General features: G+C 39.2%; 2 protein-coding genes across 2 annotated transcripts; both read right to left on the bottom strand.

The window, feature by feature from the left end:
- Positions 1–5673: 5673 nt before the first annotated feature.
- LOC131259925 (uncharacterized) lies at positions 5674–9716 on the bottom strand. Its single transcript, XM_058261534.1, has 6 exons — positions 9671–9716; positions 8068–8849; positions 7803–7985; positions 7586–7654; positions 6537–6623; positions 5674–5745 (listed from the first exon to the last, which is right to left on the bottom strand). The coding sequence occupies exons 1-6, from the start codon at positions 9714–9716 to the stop codon at positions 5674–5676; spliced, it is 1239 nt and encodes a 412-aa protein (XP_058117517.1).
- Positions 9717–18992: 9276 nt separating this feature from the next.
- On the bottom strand, positions 18993–20171 carry LOC131259924 (putative nuclease HARBI1). The gene is made up of 4 exons (XM_058261533.1): positions 20038–20171; positions 19539–19971; positions 19331–19475; positions 18993–19261 (listed from the first exon to the last, which is right to left on the bottom strand). The coding sequence occupies exons 1-4, from the start codon at positions 20169–20171 to the stop codon at positions 18993–18995; spliced, it is 981 nt and encodes a 326-aa protein (XP_058117516.1).
- Between the last annotated feature and the right edge of the window lie 2687 nt (positions 20172–22858).

Here is a 22858-nt window from a genome sequence, read left to right as displayed (position 1 = left end):
CATCAACACCGACTCTAGTCGAAGTAATACGGCATAAACAAAGAAGTTAAAATCCAACGCAGCCAAGGTGTGCAACACATGAAACTTTCGCCTTGGGCTTTCTTCCAAGTTTGCTATCGCTGTTAATATAAAGAGAAAGATAATAAATTACATTGAAGTTTTTGTTCCACACCAGCATTTGACGAGGCCACATCTCAAGCTTTTTGATAATCTAGATGAACCCCCCTAGGCTTACCTGAGATAAACCCGGGTTTCCTTTAATATTGTACGAAACTGTTCTTGAGCACAGAAATGGGTTGCGCGGGGAAATCCACTATCAAAAATGAGAAGCAAAATTAATAGAAAAAGGGAAACAATGAATAATAGAATCGAATTGAAAGGCAAACAATGCCTGTCATTCACCAGCGAAAGTTCATGTCAAACCAAGAATCAATAAATTACCTTCCAAACGGGTTGGCATTATCCTTTTACATTCACTTGATCATTGTGTAGTCTTGCCATTCCGGCCCATAATATGGAAGCATAAAATTAACGACGGATTAATGTTCATCGTTCTTTTGTATAGAAAATTATGTGTATTGCGAATCCTGTTGATCAATTAGTAATTATATCTGCTTTTGAAGACACTTCATTGACATGGTGAATATTTCAATAATTGACATGGTCATGGACAATAATTCAATGAAAGTTCTGACTAAACTATATAAGATATACTTTTCACCTTTCGCTATACAAATAAAAAAAATCCTTCGCATTTCAGTTGCTTGCAACTTTTGCTTCACGTTCATCCAACAAAGCATATCAAGGACTTGATCTAAACGATTAAATTGGCTTCGAAGAAAATTCCATGCTCATCATTTCCTACCGTCGGCAACGCCTCAAGTGAAGGTTTTTAATCTTATTGTAGATTAGGCCGATCAACTCCAAGGTTGAACGGACAAATGTAAACAGCCTTTGGCACCTGTTGTCCTCCCTTTTATGTGCTTACATCGACAACCAACTATCATCCTAACTAGAATGAATTCTACACTAATAGACGAGAATGTTTTACATCCTCCGGTGTTATGCACATCTGCTCGGTAGGCAATCAAGCGTTGCAATATTCGGGCGGCAGATATAATGCATTGAACAGCAATTAGTACTTCGTTTATTTACAACTCGAGTTAGACTAATGAAAAACAACAACGCTCTTGGGTACAGACCGCTTACTTGGATCGTACTTGATCGGCAGAACCAATGCCATATAATCAGCAAATGCGGTAGTCTCAGGAAACACAACGTTTATCTATCGCAACATAACAGAACCAACTCATCAAAACAAAACTTTCCCTAACGCCTTGGGTAACGAGAAATTTGGTAGCCTTCGCCAGCAGACAATTAGGTTGGAGACTAACACTTCGCTCATCAGTTGGTCCGCCTCCAACCGGACGACAACCGGGACCATCGCTATCGTGCAAATTGATGAATATAGCAGTCTCTTTCTGTGCATTGGCCAATACCACAAAATCGACGAAATCCATTAATGTATTTATTCCATTTTCCCCGATCCAGACTTTTTATTGTGATGCCATAGTTCTGCCATCCCAGGAGAAAACTTTGCCATTAAGTAGTAAAATTCTTTTGGACGTAGAAAATCAGTTTATGGTTTATTTCTAAATAGACCAAAGAAATTGGTGTAAGGAACTGGTGCAATTTGTTCAAAATTGTTCAGAGGTACCAAACAGCAATTGCTGATATTAGTACAATTTAGTTGGTCTTCAAGAGTACTTTTACTTGAGGGGTACACACTTGAGGAATTGACACAAAACATAGCAATAGCCAGAATAAATCGTTTTTCGGGAAATGACAAATCTAATTACGCTTATAAGCTACAAACGCCTGCAACTTCTGGCCTTCCGCATTAATTACAACGATAAATTTCAATTGGTTCAATTGGTTCGTTTGATGAAGCCCCCGAACCAAATTACGGTTTTGTGGCGCTTGTAAGTTAACCGGTAGAAAACATCGGTCAATGCTTACTTAATCAATGCGTCCTATTTGAATGCTAATCTAATGAAACTTTGGGAATTCAGTTGTATATTTTGTTTCAGTCAACCCATGATTATCGAGGCATCTATAAACCCAGTTAGCACGGTATGATTATAGTATGCCCTACAAGTTTGCGGATTTGAATCTGCACCGTTTGAAGCATGTTTGGAACAAAGAGTATCTTTACTGTTTTATGTCACTATATAAAAAGGAATGAGCTACTAACTCATTTCAAAATCGAGGTTCTAAAGATCCAAGTTTGGGACGCACTATTCACAGTGATTGAATGATTCATTGCCACGCAATGAGATAGGAAAGCTAGTTACCTACAATCGGACACATCGCACAGTGTCGATAAGCCATTGAACATAGCAACACATAAATTTGAGCCAGTACTCAATTGAATCAGGTCGAACGTGTTTGCCTATGGAAATCATGGCATGCCAATCACTCTTATTAACACAAACAGCACCAACTACTCATTGTTGCTGAGGACGTGCGAGCATTTTAGGTTTCAAAGCTCACGACGATCCGTGTATCGGAAAATGGAAGACGCTTCATCGGTAATGAAGGGAAACGGCCGAGAGACCAATATAAATCTGCAAAAGGTCGATTGGAAAGGATGACAAAATGGAAATCATTTAATTGAATCAAATCAACTGCTCGCTTCGTAACTCTCTTGTATAAACAATGGCCATTGCCGGACCTTAGCTGATTACTCCTTGTCGTCGGCAGAAATTGAAACACTCAAGTATTCTATGTGTGGCATGTATTCCTCAAAAATGACTGCCGGTTTTCATCGCACGTCAATAGACTCTTTTCAACTAGTTTACTAAACAGGATTAAAAAATCGATAAATGAAGCAAGTTTATGCTGACAAAACTAAACTAATCAAACAGGATCGAACTAATCAGCTTAATAGTGTTGCCAACTGCATGCCAAACTTTTATCAGGGCGTTGTTGCCGAGGGATTACGTGGGATGAGTACACATGCATAGGTAGTAAGTTTTACTTGATAAATTGTTTCATTTGCCTCAAGATATACGAATTGAGCTGTTATAATCTAATAATGGGGGTCCGCGACAGCCGAGCGGTAGCGCCGGTTAGAAAATCGGTCCATGGGCGCCGGGGCTCACCACCTCGACGGCGTGGGTTCGAATCCCAACCGAGACCGAACCCCCTCCCCTGTACGAGAGGACTGACTATCCACGTACAACAGGGAAACAAGTCGCGTAAGCCTTTAACGGGCAGGCATGACCTCGAGGTCGTTACGCCAAGAAGAAGAAGAAGAATCTAATGACCAAATTGACTAATCGAAATAATAATCCCGATGCTTTTGATAAACCTCAATGCAACTATCTCTTCAATCGAAATATGTTACATTCCATTTTATTTGACATAGTATAAACTAACTAAACATTAAGCGTTGCAGTATTTTTCAATTGTAAATTAGAAATTAAAGTAACTTAAATTTGAAAAAAATGAAAAATCTACAACTTATCCTCAAGTAGCAGTTCATCAATCCAAATGGGTTTCAGCTAAATATTGTTCATCGGCTTACCAACTGTATCGTTTGTTTTTACTCCATCAACCCGGTCCTTCCATCATGAACCCTTGAAAGCTGGGTTCATGATGGAAGGACCGGGTTGAGTGCGAATTACACTGGATACCGAAGACGTATGCATTATTGGCAAGAAAATACATGAAATTAATTCAAAAAGGTAATCCTCAAGTTTCAACGTAGAGTCACCAAAGAAGAAGAAGAGGCCGATAAATAGTTTGGACGTGACCAACTGATCAGACAAAAATTTTAATTATTTTCTCCCCCTCAATAATATTGTTTATATATATAAAAATATATATAAAAATAATTAATACACAAATAATTAAATATATATAATTTAAATATATTTATTATATTATATATTATTTATTTTAATTTTTTTTCTCGTGTAAACTAAGCATAAGAAAATCAACCTTATTTCCATTGTGCAAAATGTGTTTTTAATTTTACGAACCTATACAGAGGAGGATGAAATTTTTTTTAAAGAAAAAGAAATTATATACAGTTTGAGTTTTGCTGCAAGAAAGAAACTTGGCTGCCAGTACAATTATATCGAATATCATTTGCACTCCTACTTCAACCGTATTTGTCCCAATATTTACCAAACCCTATTTCCGCGGGCAGCCATGCGATCCAAATGCAGCAAACACCCATCTGCAGGAGTGTGCATTTCAGCAGACAAACATACTACTTGCTGTATTGCATCCTATCCAACTTCTCGGATCAGTCTAAGATTGTCGCTTTTTTCGATGTTTCGTACTTGAAATCAAATCAAGGCTCCGATACGTCGAACGTGTGTCAATACAGCATCGCAGAAGGAAGTGTGCACGTCACAACGACTTGATTTATTTCACATGTGTGCGCAATCGAGTACTCAGCTCGAACCGTGAGCCCCATTCGATATTTAGCATTGAACATGTATGTTGACTAACCTGCTTCCTGACCCATTACCATTCGTTGCAATAGCAGCTGAGAAAGAAACGCCCGTACGATTGGTTGCCTTTTTTATGAAGAAGAAGAACCAATTTTAGATTTAGCAAATATCCGGCCCTCTATGAAATCGTGCAGTTTCAAAAACAGTGACACGAAGAATTTGCTTTCAAAAGGCTGGCTTTAATGTTTCACTTTAATTTCAACTTTGATAAATCAATTTCATGTACGACCAACACGTGATTTTATTTTTAAGTATTTTTAAATCTGTGACAAATGCATCATTAAAAACAATTTGGTATTAGGTTCACCATAATCATCACACTACCGGAATAATAATTATTTCTCAACTTTCATGGAGTCGGATGCCTCCTTCGAGTTCATCAGTGCATATTTCGAAGGGATGTGTATACATCCCGCTGTTTTTGGTGAATATCGAAAAGGTGTAAATGTATTCTTTTCAGCGCACAAACATTTTTCTGGAGCGGTTGCAGAAGATCGTGACTCTCCGAATGAAGCAGACAAAAGACCTATACGACACATTCACAATGGAATTTTCATCTTCCCTGTGGCGATAATGGCGCCGTCCTTATTACGACAACGAACAACGTGACTATTGATGCTACAACCAGCAACTATCAGAAGAAAACATGAACTCACAAACGATACCGACGATGCTTCAAACACAAAACGCCTGAACATGGCAAACTGCGTTTTGCCTGAGGCAATGCAAGGAAAGACAGGAATCCGGTTGTCCGGATGCTTTACCTAGGCATGGACGATTTTTGTTTCATGAAAACTTGAAAAACAAAAGGATAGAATGCTCGGTTTTGTGATAAGTCTTTGGGAAACCTCTGCTTGAGAAATTAAAATACTAAAATTATCTACAAGCAATTTGCCAAATGTATTCTTTGCTTCACTACAACTTTAACACATTCAAATTTCAACATTGAAGTTACACACGAAATCTGAAATATAATCACAAAAATTATATACTTGTTGTATGTTGGTGATGTTTAACTGAGAAAACATTATTTTATTTTTGATAGTTAAAAATTTTCGTGTTTGATGTTAAACACACTCAAGTACGCGGATCCTGCGTTTTCGATGTTTTGAAATAACAATCATCATCATGCAAAACCGCTTATCCTTTAAGCGGCTGAGCTGCCAGCACTTTCAAATTGCAGAAGTATAATGATGTACGTTGCTGCAGTGGAAAGTATCTAGAAAGAGATGTTTAGCACATTGAATTTATCTAAGATAAGCTAATACGATTAATGAGGAAGATGAAAATTTATTATTTTTTTTTTTTTTTTTTTTATGTGGCACGACATCCCCTAGTGGGACAAGGCCTCTCTCCGAAGAGAGTTTGTGTGACCGAAAGACGGTATATTATAGATCGGTGGTCAGCCGTTCGTAATACCGGAGGGTGCCAGACTCGAGATTCGATCCCACACCTGTGGTGTGGTGTTTCCTCGCGCTACCGCTGCGCCATGGGCTCCCCCGAAAATTTATTATACGTATCATATATGTTTGCCTATTTTTATCATTTGTTTGTTTCATTTTCAAACTACTACTAAATTAATTGTCCTAATTGCCAGTCTTCCAACATATAAAGGACCCAACCACTATATTTGGTATTTTAGCAACTCTTGTTATATTTCGTATGATTGAATAAAATTTTATAGAAATATAGACATTTAAAATCTTTATTCTTAGATGAGTGCACAATTGCTAAATGATTTTCTACCATGTGCTGATCTTCTTCTTCTTGGCGTAACGTCCTCATAGGTCATGTCTACCCGTTAAGAGCTTACGAAACTTTTACCCTATGTATACGTGGATAGTCAGTCCTCTCGTACAGGGGAGGGTCCTGTCTCGGTTGGGATTCGAACCCACGCCGTCGAGGTGGTGAGTCACAAACCTCCAAATAATAAATCAATTTAATTTAGTAGGATTGAAAAAGAATACCGATTAAAAAATATACACGAAAAATGGAAATGCATAGACTTACCGAGAAAATCAGCGTCCAATCGAAGGGGAACAATCCACACGTTAGTATCGGTGATCGATGGCCCAGCTGCATCAGAAACATGCGTAACTGCCAGCATCCGCACCGCCGCCATGATTAAAATCGCACGAGATCCAAGCCACCAGTTCATTTACGAAGCAGACAGTTTATTTGTTTAAACCATTTGCAAGCGCATCCATCCGAAAGAGCATCATGCATCGATGTGACACCACCAATACAGTTGGGTAACAACAACAACCGGCAACGATGAGGCATGAAAAGATTTAGTATACATCAGCAAAAAATAACATATGTCTTTACCATACACCAACGAACACTCAACAACATCCTGTCACTGTCCATTTTTGGTGGATAAATTGATTCCCAAAAGTTAACAAAGTAAAGGATGGATGGTAATCCAAGGTTCGAACGGGAATCCGGTAAGATACACGTTCTGAGATAGATTATTTTTGGGTTATATAATCAAGTATCAATCATCAATCAATTGATTCTTTGATTTTCCACGGGATCCTTTTCAATCAACCCGCTGGCATCCGTTGACCAGCAAACGATTGCGTAGCCGCTCACCAAACGACAGATAAGAAAAAATCCAATTGCGGGGATGGTCATGTGTCCGTACAATATAAAAACTCACAACCTCAGGAAACACCACTTCATGTGAAAATATCAACTCGTACCACACACAAAGCAGCGTAATAAAAACAAAGTTAACGTATAGTGCAAAAACTAGCTTTTTGAAAAGCTTTTTTAACGAACCAAATTCAAGCTAAACCAAACTAACAGAACTCCGATGAGCGTACAGTCCGATGCGTTTGACGACCCAAAATGTTTTCATTATTAATCCGGTTTGATGTACGACAATAAAACACAATGAAAGCATACATAACATAACATTCAGGATAACCATAGCCAAAGCATGCACGTAAAAACGATGCTTTTCGTATGAAGTGCTTCATGTTGGGTGGAAAGTGGAAAATTGATCGGTTACATTAAGCGACAGCAAGCAATGACCCACACAATGCCTGTGATACCATCTCGATTATATCTGCATTATTTGTCGAATTGATGGCCCTGTCGATCAACGTCGAAGTGATCGTTCCCTGAAAAAATTGATACGGGAATATATCGGCGTGAAAATCGTGATTAAATATGCTCGTTCGTCTAAGAAAGCTTACAAAAATTACGTTGCCTGATCAACAAATTCGTACAATTAAAAAATAAATCTACAATTTGTCACTGAAATGTTACCTGCTGTTTTAGTGCATTGCCGAAACAAGCTACTATCAATATGTTGTATAAAAATATCAAGTACGACATGATAGGACCAGCGTGGAGCACACTGTCGAATGGGAGCACCGAACGTATGACCAGCGTAAAAGCAAAGGTGTAGAACAGTAAGAAAACGAAAGATCCTGTAATGCTGACCATAATCTATAATTAAAGATAAAAGCAATTTAAGCCCATCGATTAGAAATGTAAAAGAAATTCAAACCCAATCATCCATTTACTATACCTGCATCCCGTAATAGAAACTACCTTCGTCAGCCAGATCGCAAACCAAATCAAATATTTGCATGATTTGGCGTAGTACCAATTTTTGATTCGGACCGCTCGTTGTGAGTGTTGGCGCCTCAACTACGTTATCAGCTAGAGAAAGCTGCCTGCGAAGCACCCTATTTAAGCGTAGGTTGCGCACCCAAACCACCTCTACACACGTTACACTGACGATATGAAACGTTGTGAGGCTGAAGTAGGTGTAGCTTAAATTAAGCAAAAGCAGCCAGGGCATGGTTCCACGGTACAATATGCTGATCATGAACAGACAAGTACCCATTGCAGCGCCATAGTACATGACGAATAGCGTAAAACTGCGGTTAAAGTTAGTTTGCTCGCCAAGCTTAGCGAGCATGATGTCGATGGCGTAGGCCTGGTTGTAGAACTTCCAGATGTCATGACGGTTTATAAAACAACTGATCAAGCCATAGATGGTTGACGCGTAACAAGTGAAGTTTACCATCTTCACACCAATGAACATGATTGGCGATTCCAATGGTCGCTCTGCGAAGAACGTCCCGTAGACCATCATGCTGACGGCAAGCACTAGGTTCACTACAAACAGGGAAACATCTAGCACAGTAGTTATGGTCGTTCCATTGCGGATTCCCAAACGAGGAGTGATGCAACCCATTCCGTTCATTTTCAACACAAGATAATGCAAAGGAACGCAATCGAAAATATCCTTTTTCGGAAAACGCAACAATGCTTCCAACAATTCCCGACTTCCACTCATCGTGGCTAGATTGAAGCACGAAAATTCACAACGTAGTCACTCCGCACTCAATGCTATACTAATGTGCGATTAATGTCCAACACGTCTAATATCCAGCTTGAAGCGTCTGTATGAGAATATTGATTGTCGGATGTAGTCCTACACTAAGTACCTTCCTACACGTCAATGTTATTTCTCCAACAGTAAATGGTTTCGAAAATTAACGCATGCAACTCTCATGTAACCTAATGCATTGAATAAAACTAAAACGGAGAGGTATTACCGCTTTGGGATAAATTAATTAACTTTAAAACAATTAACACACAAAATTCGTTCAGTAGGACCTATTCAAACAATTAAGGGCCTAGGCTTTGGAATGTTTACAATAATATGTAACAATTTCTTCGGCTCTAATCCTACAATTTTCTGAACAAAAATAAGTGTGAATAATACAACAAAAGGAATTACTTCGTCAAACATGTGTTCGATTATTTTTAAAAGCCACCCGTCGAAGTCAACCGCCTAACATTCGAACACTGTTTCATACAAGCCACAACAAGCGACCCATCACATAAATGTTCCATACAACAAGTATTGCATGCAACATAACAGTTTTGTTCGAGCATAGGTCATCGAAACGGTAATGTTTACGGTTAAACAATTACGCCAGCATTACCGTATGCGTGATTATGTTTGCACCACCGTTTAAATGTGGAATGACGAATTCAGAAGTCGATAACATACATACGAAAGTCAACACCAAGTTTTTAAGTAAGTATATTCTTGCACGCATAGCAACAGTACGACTCGCAGTCAAATGATATTTTAATGAAAGTACGATCCTTACCATACCTCGATCTGTACTCAGAGCTGGCTGCAGAAACGTCTGACATTTGTGGAGAAAGAACCTATGGTCACCATATACCAATGAAGCTTATGGTCTATTATAAACTTCATCCAACTACATCAACCCTTGAACAATCATTACCCGAACTTGGACGGAAATTGATTAAAGCTACATTTTAAGGACCTGTTGTGCGTTTCAAAAGCATGCGCAGGCCCCAATGGCAACAAATGTCCTCTCGATAAATTTTTACTATCGTTAAAGACTGTAAAAAACATCTCCCATCGGAATAAAAAAGAAATATCAAAAACAAAAACCTAGACATTTGTTTAAATCCTTTAACTATTTTAATACCCTGAACTGGATTTGTAAAAGAAAATTGAAGCTTAAGGATTTAATCTATGCCATAACAGTTGACAAAAAAGAAAGTGTACTAAACCATTTGCTCTATTCTCGCATAGCTAGCTATATTCCCTATTTCTATTCTATGTAACACTTACATATCCTTTTCATTCGGGCGTACCTTGGAACTGAGCATATTGAATTATTTATTTTCAAACAGATGCGGTTTCTCATTTGTACGCCAAGATGATGAGGAACAAGTGTTAATACTTCTGTTTAAAACATCAATTTTCGTTTTCTTTTCTCAAGCCAAAACGTTTCGTCTAAATGTGAACCTACAGAGCGCACTGCATTGGTTTATCGTCATAAGGACGTAGATGTGCGTGGGCTAATCATTTAATGGAACACACCAATGTTTATGTTCAGATGCGAGGCAGTTGGGAAAGGGGCATTGTAGTGCAGAGTAACAGCAAAAGGGGAAAACAAGCCGGCAAACAAGAAATGAAACTCTCGAAACAAAATGTGAAACTGGTCGGTCAGCGAGTGCCGCCGATCGTCTTGCCAAGACGATGTTGATACGTGGGCAAACGCGTCGTGCAGATTAACATTTGTGCGCGAGCTAGCCGCCCCAGCTGGGCGCTACGGCGTAAGGCTCGGCGTAGTTTCGTTGATTTACGTCTCATTAATGCTTAACGGCCGATCGATGAGGCGCTAGCGAAACTCCGGCGTTCCGACGCCCAAGTCACTATTTTTCATGAATGAAAAGACGTTCAAAACAAGAAAAATACAAAGCCTTTGCGTGGTCGTGCAGCGACCACTATTTCCTCCAGCTCGATTCTCAGAAGTGCTACTTCATTCATGCGCAAACGCACACGTATCATTCAATCAGCTTCTAATGTTCCATTCATCGAAAGGTTACAGTTTGAAGACCATAGGCATTTCTACAAAAAGGAGACGTAAAATCTAATATCTTTCCATATACTTGCTGATGGCGTCTAGGTTATCTTTTGTTTTTCTTATAACAGTTTAATTTGCTACCCATGTTTGTTTCTTTACCACTAAGTTAATTAAAGTTCAAAGTCAATACTGGCCGATTTAAGACAGATTTCTTTCGGTGAACTACGATTACGACCGATTAATGATTTGGTGACAGGTATTAACCCCCCAACGTCAGTTGCCAACATGTTTCCTTTTTGGGACTTAACTTGCAGCAGACTTACGTAGGCCAACGACTAGTTTTTGTTTTACAACGAGAAAGTAAACAAACCCACCCGCTATAAAACTATGGAATGCTTTCATTGACGCCAAAATTTACCGATCATACATAGCTACTAGTGAATAGAAAGCACTACAAAGCACTTTGACCCAATACCTATAAAAACTAGATGAAAAAAACAAAATACGGATGCTATAGACACACATGGATATTCATACTCTATACTTCCGATACCGACATAGCAGATCGTCTGACGAACGATTTATGTGACTCCGCGGCGTGTAAGGGTTCTTTGTTTATGTTTCAGTACTTCCTCTCTTTCAAAAACACGTTCTCAAACGCCATTCAGTGGCGCACTCTGCATAGCATATTTAGGGTGAATCAGATGGAACAAATACAGAATGTACGAGCGACGATCGTGTTCTCGCGCTTGTCGACTTACGAGACAGTGCTCGCGAAAAGATTTAAATGACCTTTGAAGATTGTACAAACAAACACTAACCCTATATAGATATCCATACAGACCAACGGTCCTAGGAACAATCGTGGAATGTTCTACACTTTTTCCCAAAGCAATCAAATAAAATACTAGTCAAAAGTAGCAAGAAATTAAATCATATCTCTTGTAATTGCGTGCTAAAATAAAAGATAAACCTAAAAACTAAAGACCGACAGTCCAACCAAAGGCGATTGATCACGATGATCCACTCAATGACGCGGCGAGTTCTCCAAAGCCACTCACGAAGTTCTCAACCTTGCTAGCCGAGCAGTTCGCCGAAAACAGATCAGTTTAGTTCAAACCGTTAACGAAGACAGTCGTGCATTCACGTCTTCGCCGTTATAAGATCAGTTCGGTATAAGATTTCTCAGTAAAAAATAGTTTGCTTGCTCGTCGTTAACCTACTTTGTGTTGGGTTTACAACTTGACGTAAAAGTCTTCTATTTTTTATTTGAAGCAAAGAACATCGAACAGAAAACAGCACAAACCAGATAGCGAGTTAAAGCAGAGTTCGGTAAGCGGCCAATCGTAAACAAATATGTCAAGTGCTTTGAGTGGTCTCTCGTTGTTTCGTAGTTAGATAACTGAAGTGGTGGCATATGCTTCAATTCATGATCTGAATGCAATCCTTCTAGTGTATTCATTGCGTATATTTACAGAATTTTTGCCATAGCTAAAAAAATATCGATCAGTGCTTCACAGTATCGCGACTAGCTTATGGCTTGCGGAAAAATAATGCAACTCCTTCTCGTGCGAAGTGTTGGAGTTATTTCGCCCACATGGTTTTAATGAGTGAGTGAGTGGGAAAAAGCATCGATTTGTTGAAACGGTATATGCTTTTAACAGTGACGATAGGCGATGGCATAGTACAGTGAACAGTGTTTATGCATTTAAAAATATCGATGAATTCAGTGACACAGTGTGTGGCTTGTGCCGTTTTTGTAATGTTTAATTAACTTATTATTCAGTTTCCAACTCTTTGTATAATGTTTGCTGAACGATTTGCCGTTAACCCTGCTTAGGTTGAACGTAAACAGTGAATCATTTTAATTGAATTCAAACACCGTCGGCACCCAAACAAGCGATCAAAAGCGAGTTTGGGATAATATCAGCATAATATGTCTTGCCACTTGAGAGCCATAAACATGTGGAATAAATGGATCAACCTAACGTATGTAGAAACATTTATTTGGTTCAGAGATATTTACAAGCTACCGAATGAAAATGATCTTCTTCTAGTTCATCTAAATGAAGTTGCAATGCGCCTTTCAAGACTATGTGATAACAAAAACAAGCGCCACGAAGCACAGCGAAGGGATTCAAGGTTTCAAGCATCAAGGGTCCATGAACTCTTAAGCCAAACCGGCAGGTATTGTTAAAGAAAAAATGAATAAGCTCTGCGCAATCAGCACAGCATGCATCGTGCTTGAAAACGATCTTCAATTTCCCTCGTTTTCATCGTCTAGTTCCTTACAGCCAGAATTTGGTGAGGTATTTTCTCTCGACAAACTGGACGATGATCCCTTGTACGTCGCGAAGTCTTTTTGGTGGTCAAAACTTACACACATAGGTTGAAGCGAGAATACCGATCTTCCACAAAATGACTGCAGGTAATCGGGTCGGTGAACACCAAAATACAATACTGTTTGATGATGAGGAAAAGGAGTCAGAAGGAGAAAAACGAGCACTTGGGCGCCAGGAAGGTGTTCACACACTTTTACCTCTACCTTTCCACAAAAGCTTTGAAGAAATTACAAAGAAGGAAAAACGTTGGAGGAAACCAAAAACCTTCAAAAATTCGTTATTGTTAACTCGAGTATTTTTGAAGAAGAAGCTTGATGGTAGGCCAAACAAATACATCCGGGTACAAGGGAATATCTCTTCGGGTTCTTTCCCCCTCTCTTTTCTTGTTACTGTAAATAATAGGGACGAAAAGTACGTACGATGCATCCAAGAACCTTTTATGGGTTTTGGCTGGCCAACGAAATATTGAGCTGGCCTCGTTGGCCTTTGTATTTTATTCCATCTGGGAGGTATGCAATCAATATTGTTTCCAGCTCTTGCTCTAACTGACTATGGTCTTACAGCCATTGCACTTCGAATTGGCCCAACAATTCATGCTATTATCACGATTTAGTTTATAACAGATTCTATGGCATTTTATGGCCTGCAAGATCACGTATTATAATTATAGAAACCACATGGACCAAAAGCACTTGCAGCCAGTAAACCACAGCATTTTATGATGTCGACAAAAATATCGCACATTTATAGTAATACCATCGAAGAGACACTCATGATTTTAAATATATTTATTTTGGGCTCAAATAGCGCTAATAAATCCATGGTGCCCAAAGTTAAGATCGGACGCAGGTAGCACTAGTTGAGGATAAAGCGAACGCAAAACCATTGACATTAAAAACGACATCACTAACAAAAAGCAAAACTGCAACACATTTTATCACTCAACAACTAAAATAAAGGGAACCGCTTTTAGTTGAATTGGACAGGTCAGCCCAATTACAGTTTTTATGTACCTTTTATGGCAGATTCTCTCATAAAAAGACAAGCAAATAGAGCACAGCCAATTAAATTTTGACAAACCAATTAATTTTTTGTGTTAATATAATCTACCAAATTGCTCATAATGGAAACAACTTTTTACTCAAATGTTTGATCGGAAGGAATACACATATCAAAGCGTTACGTAGCGCTTACAACTTTCAACGTTAAACGCATGTTTAAAAAAGTCTTGCTTAAGATTAATCCAGATTGAAAAACTGATGCTAGAATTAGCAAACGTTTCATTTACGTAAGGTACCTCTGTGAAAGTTTATAATGAATAAAAAAATTTTAAAACGTCCTGGGAATTTATACCTAGATCCACCAAGATACTTCTTCATGGTCAAGCCTGCTCGTTAAGGGCTTACTAGATTGTTTTCCCTTGGGTATGAGGATAGTCAGTCCCCTAAACTGTACTATCTACAAAACTAAAAACCAGTCTTCTATAACGCACAGACCATTTTGTATTGATTGTTTGGTTTGTCTCATTTCGGCCATCTGGGAACTGTATAGAAAGTTCCCTCCATGCAAAGGTGGACAAATTTATTAACATCTTTGTTGTGATATACCTCGCTAATTTAGTGAGCCAAAAAGCCGCATAGCTTCCAAAACCATATATAGGCAGCCAATAATCTCCTCATAAGGGAAGTTGTCTTTTTTGTGCAGTACAGCAAAAGGGGTTTCGGATGATTCTTGTTGATATGCTTCTTACTTCCATACTTCCTCAAGCATCAGGATGAGGTTAGTATAAAATTCCTCTGGAAACCAAAGCGAGACACACATGTTGAAACCGATCCCGATGCCAGTTAGGGAAGGTATGTTACGATAGTCACTTGTGGCTCGTTTGAGAGCTTTTCAGGCTGACAGCACTTGCGCACGATCGGCCACTCGAGTTGAGCCAACAGTATGCTCGCGTGCCGTTCGAAGTTCGAGTGTACGCCAAACAACAGCAGTATAGCTGCTAAGAGACTATGGTACTATAGCTGGTAACTGCATCGTGTATAAGAAATAAACCATGTGTGTGGTCCACACAGTTCTTGATTTGTAGCATCGTTACTCCATGATACCGCAGATTTGGTAGTTAACCTCAAGCAGATGTATAGTTCATTTCGTATGTTTGAGAAATTGGCAAATTCTATCTTGCCATAAAATTCTTCGTACTGTGTATTGAGAACACAACATTAATTCCCAGCATGATCTAACAAAACTTTCATACCCAGCATTCGCTATCTCTCGGAGCCGTAATCGCACAAAACTATGGTCGTGCTGAATATTGTTGGTTGGCTAAAACATGTTCAAATATGGGTGACAAGATAAGATCATGAAAACTAATAACACAAACTAAACGCATGGCTTTCATATGCCAAACGCCGAACAGAAATAACTACCCCCACAGTCACAGAAAGTTTGTGTTCGTGTGAGCTCTCTGAGGTCAAACAAGGATGTTGATAGAGCCGCTGACCACGGGTTATTTGATAGACGCGCAATATCTTGCGAATAAGTAACCCGTAACATAAATCATGGCTAATTAGCAGTACATAGCGCATAAGACAGAGCGATGGGGTAAACGATGGTATGACGGTGTATACCAGGGGTCGAAAATAGGAACGGGATTTTTTTAAAACCCACACATACTGGAAATTGACCATCGTTAGAATTCACTGAATAAACCGTAAGGTACGGCAGAAAAAAGGCACTCCCCTATCACATTTGCAACAATCTCAATCGTCGCCTTTCTAGGGACATTAATAAAGACACTATTTATCAATCAACGATAAGACAAGACAGCAGACGTTGCATAAACATCAAGGTGTGTTTTTATAGCACTCGTAGTATACAAACTAAGGCGCTTAAGTGTCCGGAAGTGAAAGTTTGTTCAGCTATTTATAAATTGAGACACCCAGGGGCCAAAAATACAAGTCGTTTTCTTTTAAACGCGCTTTTAATCGTATGAAAAACAGGGATTATGTTCCTTTTTTCAACAAAAACTACGATCGCAACTGGATTGAATTCTGTTGTTTGTTTCTGTTTGAATTAGCTAGAGTTATAGAAATTCTGCTTCGAATATAAATGGAAATATTATAAATCTTCATCAAGTTTCTTCATCATTGGCTTCTATAAATAAGCTTCGCAGAGAAGTATTTTCAAAGATATGAAGAATAGAGAATGTCCTCGATGTTATAATAAAACTACCAAGTTATGATTGAGAATTCCAAATCTAAAACCGAACATCAAGCTATCAGGTTACTCACAGCATGCTTACACATAAATAAACTGATCTAATTATTTAAAGTAATGACCAATTTTACGCCTATAAAGTGTCAGAGGCATTGGTAATAAAAAGTAAATCGAAATGAATTGAGAAACAAATAATCGAATGAATGGAGCTCAAACGTAGTCCGACTTAGTGAAGCAGCACGAAACGATACAAGTCGACTTCGCTGGAGCCTGAAATAAAGACTATATAAAGCTGCGACCAAATCCCCACTTCCAAAAACCTATAATTTGCAAAAACAGAAACTTTAAAATTCTACTCTCGTGGAAATACCACCAGTGAATCGGCTTACGTTTCAAAACGCTCGAATATCATCGGCGTAAGCCCACAAAGCTAAAGCCATTATCGTGACGCTGCTAGTGGAGCGAGTTCGAACCTGCATCCCATAATAAGGCGAACGATTTACGACCGTAACAAACTGGGACATTTTGGATGACACTTTAATTAACAGGTGATAAGACGAATGCTAATGTCAATCGGTATATGGGCGATTTTCGAAGCTCGTCGCTGGCCTGGGACAGAAAGGAACAAACGACAATAGGTTGCACACTACGCTCTACGGCTCGGAATTGATTTATTCATTTTTATTTTATGGGAATTTTATGTCAGCGGCACAGAAGAGTGCCTTCTCTGTGGGTTGAAAAACACAATCAGTTGCGGAAAGCGGTGGCGCTTCGAAATATAACATTTACGACCATCGCCTTGTAAGCGACAGACATTGCTTGAAAGGAAACGATAACCCGATTTGTTGCAAAGACCGAGGATCGATTGATGTGTCACGAATGAATAGGGCCTATTCCGAACGAAGTCGTCAAAGGTAAACGATCGTTAAGCCAAACATAAACGATCGTTTTGAGTGAAACCCTATCACATCCGTTCAAACAGACGATCGTCGAAATAATCGTCAATAAAATCGTTTGAGCTCTGCCATCTGTGAGTAAATTTGTCGAGCAGTTGAGTTAACGATCGTTATAGGTATCACATAAGCTTTTTCAACAGCAATGACGATCGATGTGTTATCGATGACAAAAGACCAGTCGATAACGCAAATCCGTCCATGAGGGAGCTTGAGATTTGTAACACCTGCTCAACTAACAAATTGAAAAGTACAAAGATTAACACCAAACACGCACACAAGTTTAGAAAAGCAGATTTATTCACCGTTGGTGCTCCGCGTTGGTTCCATTTGGTTCGTGTGAACCTGGTTAGGGTAACGCTCGGCAGTCTGTGGAATATTTCTCATCGAAGTGGTATCCCGTATTATCGGTTTTTATTTGTGAAGTGTGTGAAGTGAAGATTGAACTAAAGTTATGGATAAAAAAAAGTGAGTACAAGTGTGACTGCATAAAAAAAATATTTAAAGTGTTTTCTTTCAAGTGTGATCATTAATAAATTAAAAATATATTTTTTAGCTGCACTCGTACGACAAAACAACAGCAACAGATGCTGGTTGAATTGATGGAGAAAAATCCTGACGTTGCATGCGGTCGTAGGACAAATCAAAGCGACTTTTGGAAAGAAGTTGCGGAGAAGCTCAATTCAATAGGTCCTCCATTTAAAGAACCAAATGCATGGAGCAGAGTAAGTCTGCATTTGAAACATTTCGCAAATGAGTTACCTTGAATATATTTTAATGATTTACTTATTTTTAGGTTTGGATAGAGAAGAAGTACAACGCAAAAAGAAAATTGAGCTACAATAAAAAAGAAATGAATAAGACAGGTGGTGGAGTAGCAAAAAAGGCGTTATTGGATGACATAGATGAGCGCGTTTTATCAGTTACGCATCTGGATAAAAACGCAATGGGAGTACCTGAGAGCATTTGTATAGGTGTTCCAGAGGGCAATTTAAACGATAAATCTGGTCAAATAATTGAGATCATCGAACTTGAAGTAGGGCCATCCATCAGGAAAGATTTTAACATTGAGGAGGAAGAAGGGCCATTTAACAAAGGTTCAAATGATGAAGAGCGAGCAGAACCTATGCACTCCACCAATGGTAACGAGAAAGAGAAAGTAGGATCGTCGGACAATAATAAAGAGGCTGGACGGTCATCCAACGTCGTAGAAAAAAAGAATAGAAAAAAAATATTTAAAAAAAGATCAACTAGCCAGGACGAAAAAAGCATTGATATTTTGATTCGTCAAAATGATCAACTGATTAAAATCTTGGGTGAGCTGGCCGACAGTGCCAGAAAACATGTCGAAGACACTAAAAGTTTTCATTTTAGTATCTTAGAACATTTAAAAAAAAATTAATCGCGATTTACCATTTACGTTTAAGTTGTGCTTATGTTAAGATTATGTGTTGGATTATATTATGCATTGTCATATAAAAAAATAATTTCCATAATAAATTTATTTGTATAATACTTGAATCAATAAAAAATGAGAATCAATTTTTTTTATGTGTTGTACTTCTTTCACTACACCTAATCTTCAATTTCGGGTAATCCTTCACGAATGCATAAATTGTGCAGCGCACAGCATACATTCACTATTTTGACACACTTCGGTGGAGCATAATGAAGCTGTCGCGCACCCAGTATGCACCTAAATCTATTTTTCAGCGATCCAAAAGTTTGTTCAATTATTGAACGCCCTCTAGAGTGCTTCAAATTGAACGATGATTCGGGCGTGTCGGGATCCGGATTTCTAAACGGCTTTATAAGCCATGGCTTTGAAGCATATGCAGAGTCACCTATGAGATATGAAATGAAAATAAATATTTAACATCGGAACACATATGTATAATAAGTGATATACTTACCTAATAGCTTAAACATTCTCTCGCCATTTCTCCACTTGTCTTCAAAGAAACCCATGCACGTGCTATTATTAAAAATAAACGAATCGTGGTTCGATCCACTGAACCTCGCATTTACATATCGAATTTTTTTGCTGTGGTCGCAAATCTGTAAAGATAGTTAAAGTATCAATATGTAATCGAATTAGGTTGAAAATCATTAGAAACTTACCATTAACGCATTAAGGCTGTAAAATCCTTTGCGATTATAATACAAAACGGGATCTTCATGCGGAGGTATTATTTTTATATGCGACCCGTCGACACACATAACTACACCTGGTATACCCGTTTTTTCAAAAAAATATCTCCGTGCCTCTGATTTCTCATCTTCCGTCATTTCTAGCGATATGAGGTGTGCCAGCTTGGATTCCAACACATTCAAAGTTTGTTCCAATACTTTCGAAAATGTCGATTGCCCGATTGGAACAGCAAAATCATTGGCCACACTTTGCTGGTATGAACCTTGAGCTAAGAATCTCAAAGTTGCAGCCAATTTTACTCGGGGAGAAAGCCCCCGATTGTGCTTCGGGGCAATCGAATCGGCTATCAAACCATCTAATTCAAGGAAGAGCGCCTTTGAAACCCTGAAATTTAGAATAAATCTGAAAGAAAGATTACACTTTAACGTTTTAACACGTTCTTGCAATTTTTAATCAGGCATTACATACGTTTTTTCCGGTAATTCAAGAGGATCTACTTCCTTGCGTAGTCTTCTTCGATGTGCCACCAAATCCATAACGTTTTCTTCGTCACTGTCGTCATCGCAGCCATGATTAACGACGAATACCACTCCCGAAAACATATTTCGCATTTATGGTCTGCACAATTCAATTAAATTCACTTTTAAGTACCGACTGGTTTGTACTCAAATCACACGAATGATCACTAATCTGACACTACAGTAAAATTTGACTGCTTTCAAGCTAGTTTACTTGACGATCGTTATCTCATTTGACGATTGTTCATGAAAATCGTTCGTGATACATATTTCGAGTGGTTTATATGACGATCGTTTATTTGCCATACGATCGATTAGCTTTGACGATTTCGTTCGGAATAGGCCCTAATGTATTATAAAACGATGGAATACAGGGTAAAGCATGCTTCTAAGAATACGTACTGCATGAGCCTCCGATATTCAAGCAAAAAGTTGCCAATCTATTTAGATAAATGAAAAAATAAAAATGTAATTGTCCGGAGGAGAGCTACATCTATTTGCGTAAAATCCATTCGTTTAAAGTTTCCACCGTTACAAGCTATCGATTGGTACATTTCATTGCATTTTAAGCGTGACACATGAAAAACAGATAGCCAGCAACCAGCTGAGGTGATCTTTCTTGTCTACCTATTCGTTAGACAGAAATCTTGTGCCTGCCTTGAGACCTAATGAATAACACTTGCTCTTATGCCGCAAGACTATTTCCACTAAAAAGATCTTGTGATGATTAAAACCCTCTAGCACGGTTAGAGTTCATGCATGAGTTTATGAACCTATTTCATGGGCTGACAGAAATTGTTGCAGCGGATAGACATTGGAATTATTTTTATGAATCCGATCAATCCCGTGGAAGGATTATATAATAAATCAGCAACCTATAAAGACAAGAGGATTTCGGTTTTAAATAGCATACCTCTTCAATCGAATTGTCGAATATTTATAAGCTTCATCATATGTTTAACACTGTCTTCGTTCGTGGCGGGCATCCGCTAGCATCTGGTTGGCTGCTACCAACGATAAAATAACAGAAACCGCTTTCTCGTAAAACTCTTAATTAGTCCCAATCATAAATTGTAGCATATTTTCTGCCTACCCGATCGCGGCGTGCACTATCTTTGACTGGAGCGATTAACATTTAAATTTCTGGCGCCATCATCTGCTTGCTATTTAAACCGATCCCATCAAATCGAAATTCTTGATAGTATACTTTGTTTCATCATTTTAATGGATGCTGATTTCGTAGAACTACGTTTTGACGCTCGCAATATCGTTTCGTTTGCTTTAATCAGAGTGGAAGCCGACATTTGGAAAATCGCGTATGATTTACGCGAGAGTACATTTTGTGAAGTATTCTGCTATTCAAATCGTTATTTATTTAAAAACTAAAACAACACGAGCCACATAATCTATAGCTACTACAACTGTTTTTTTTAACTATACGTCAATTTTTTTGGTTTAGCTAAAAAAACTTCCGCTTATTGATGTTTTTATTTTGTATGTATTTGACCTGAATAGTATCATAGTATGGGGGTCCGCGACAGCCGAGCGGTAGCGCCGGTTAGAACATCGGCCTATGAGCGCCGGGGCTCACAACCTCGACGGCGTGGGTTCGAATCCCAACTGAGACCGGACCCTCCCCTGTACGAGAGGACAGACTATCCACGCACAATAGGGTAAAAAAGTCTCGTAAGCCCTTAACGGGCAGGCATGACCAACAAGATCGTTACGCCAAGAAGAAGAAGAGTATCATAGCACGATCAACGGGAAAAAGTTAATTTACTATGCGCATCAGTGGCGCTACAATGTTCGCTGTTTTGCGACCATACAAACAGGCCATATTGCCACAAATCGAACACATTATAAAAGTTGTAGATACAAAAGCGTTTTCCTTTTGGGTGGGTGAGCCTGTTTAAAAATCAATTTTTCATTCGAATAAATGTTCAACGCCAAAACCCAACGTTTACTTAAACAAAGCCGCACTACTTAAACAAACGCCCACGTCAACCGAAATCAGGCGGCATGTTTCAATAAAACCTGGCGCCTGACGGGCAAGCGTCTATTTCTGTCGCATCTACCCTTTGCGTCTACCACTGCGCCATCGCTGAAGGTGGCACGACGACAACGAAAACCCATTCTCGAAGATGTACGACATTGGCGGGACAGTATTAAAACTCGATTAGGCCTTATCTGATTTCGATTTTACCTGATCATTTGCTATATTGCCTCGCACGATCGTCGTGAATTTATTTGAGTGTCTTCAGTCAACGGAGCCGCATCGCTGAAAGCTAGAGCCAGAAACGTATCGGTGCGAGCCTGATTTCAACGTCGTGGCAACGTCTCGACTTTCGTCTTTCCGCGGCACCCATTGACGGACCCGTTGGAGTGGGTCTGTTATCCGATGCTCTCCGGGAGATAACAACGTGCCGATCTCGGAACCCCGTCGCCAGCATTCCACCGCGCAACCGTCTCTCGTAACTTCGACCGATCAGTCCGGTTCCGGAATCTTTCGGCGCGCAGCTAAAACCGGACGACCACAAATTAACCGCAGAAGCCATCGTAACAGCAGCTAAAGCCCATCTTTGTGGACGTGTGGAAACGACGCAGCAGCGCCAACGTGAAACGGTGTCGTTTTGTTGTCGTCTTGCGACTCCACCGCGACCGTCACCAACCCGGCAACTTGTGGTGCTGGAGCGTGAAACTATTGCACGCCCCGATGTAGATCCTGACTCACACGTTTTGCCACTTGCGATCGCGCTTTCGGACTGATTGGT

This window comes from Anopheles coustani, chromosome 3 (assembly GCF_943734705.1).
Source record: "Anopheles coustani chromosome 3, idAnoCousDA_361_x.2, whole genome shotgun sequence".
Classification (NCBI taxonomy): Eukaryota; Metazoa; Arthropoda; class Insecta; order Diptera; family Culicidae; genus Anopheles; species Anopheles coustani.
The sequence above is the reverse complement of the archived record's forward strand: the minus strand, read 5'-3'. Positions and strand labels throughout refer to the sequence as shown.

Bases quoted from the DNA above. Each gene is read 5' to 3' on its own strand.
- LOC131259924 (XM_058261533.1), bottom strand. From the start codon at position 20,171: ATGTTTTCGGGAGTGGTATTCGTCGTTAATCATGGCTGCGATGACGAC. The intron at 19,972-20,037 runs GTATGTAATGCC...TCTTTCTTTCAG, and splicing joins CTTGAATTACCGGAAAAAAC to ATTTATTCTAAATTTCAGGG. The intron at 19,476-19,538 runs GTAAGTTTCTAA...CTATCTTTACAG, and splicing joins ACAGCCTTAATGCGTTAATG to ATTTGCGACCACAGCAAAAA.
- LOC131259925 (XM_058261534.1), bottom strand. From the start codon at position 9,716: ATGTCAGACGTTTCTGCAGCCAGCTCTGAGTACAGATCGAGGTATG. The intron at 7,655-7,802 runs GTAACATTTCAG...CAATTTTTTCAG, and splicing joins GCAATGCACTAAAACAGCAG to GGAACGATCACTTCGACGTT. The intron at 6,624-7,585 runs GTATCACAGGCA...GGATGCTGGCAG, and splicing joins ATGCAGATATAATCGAGATG to TTACGCATGTTTCTGATGCA.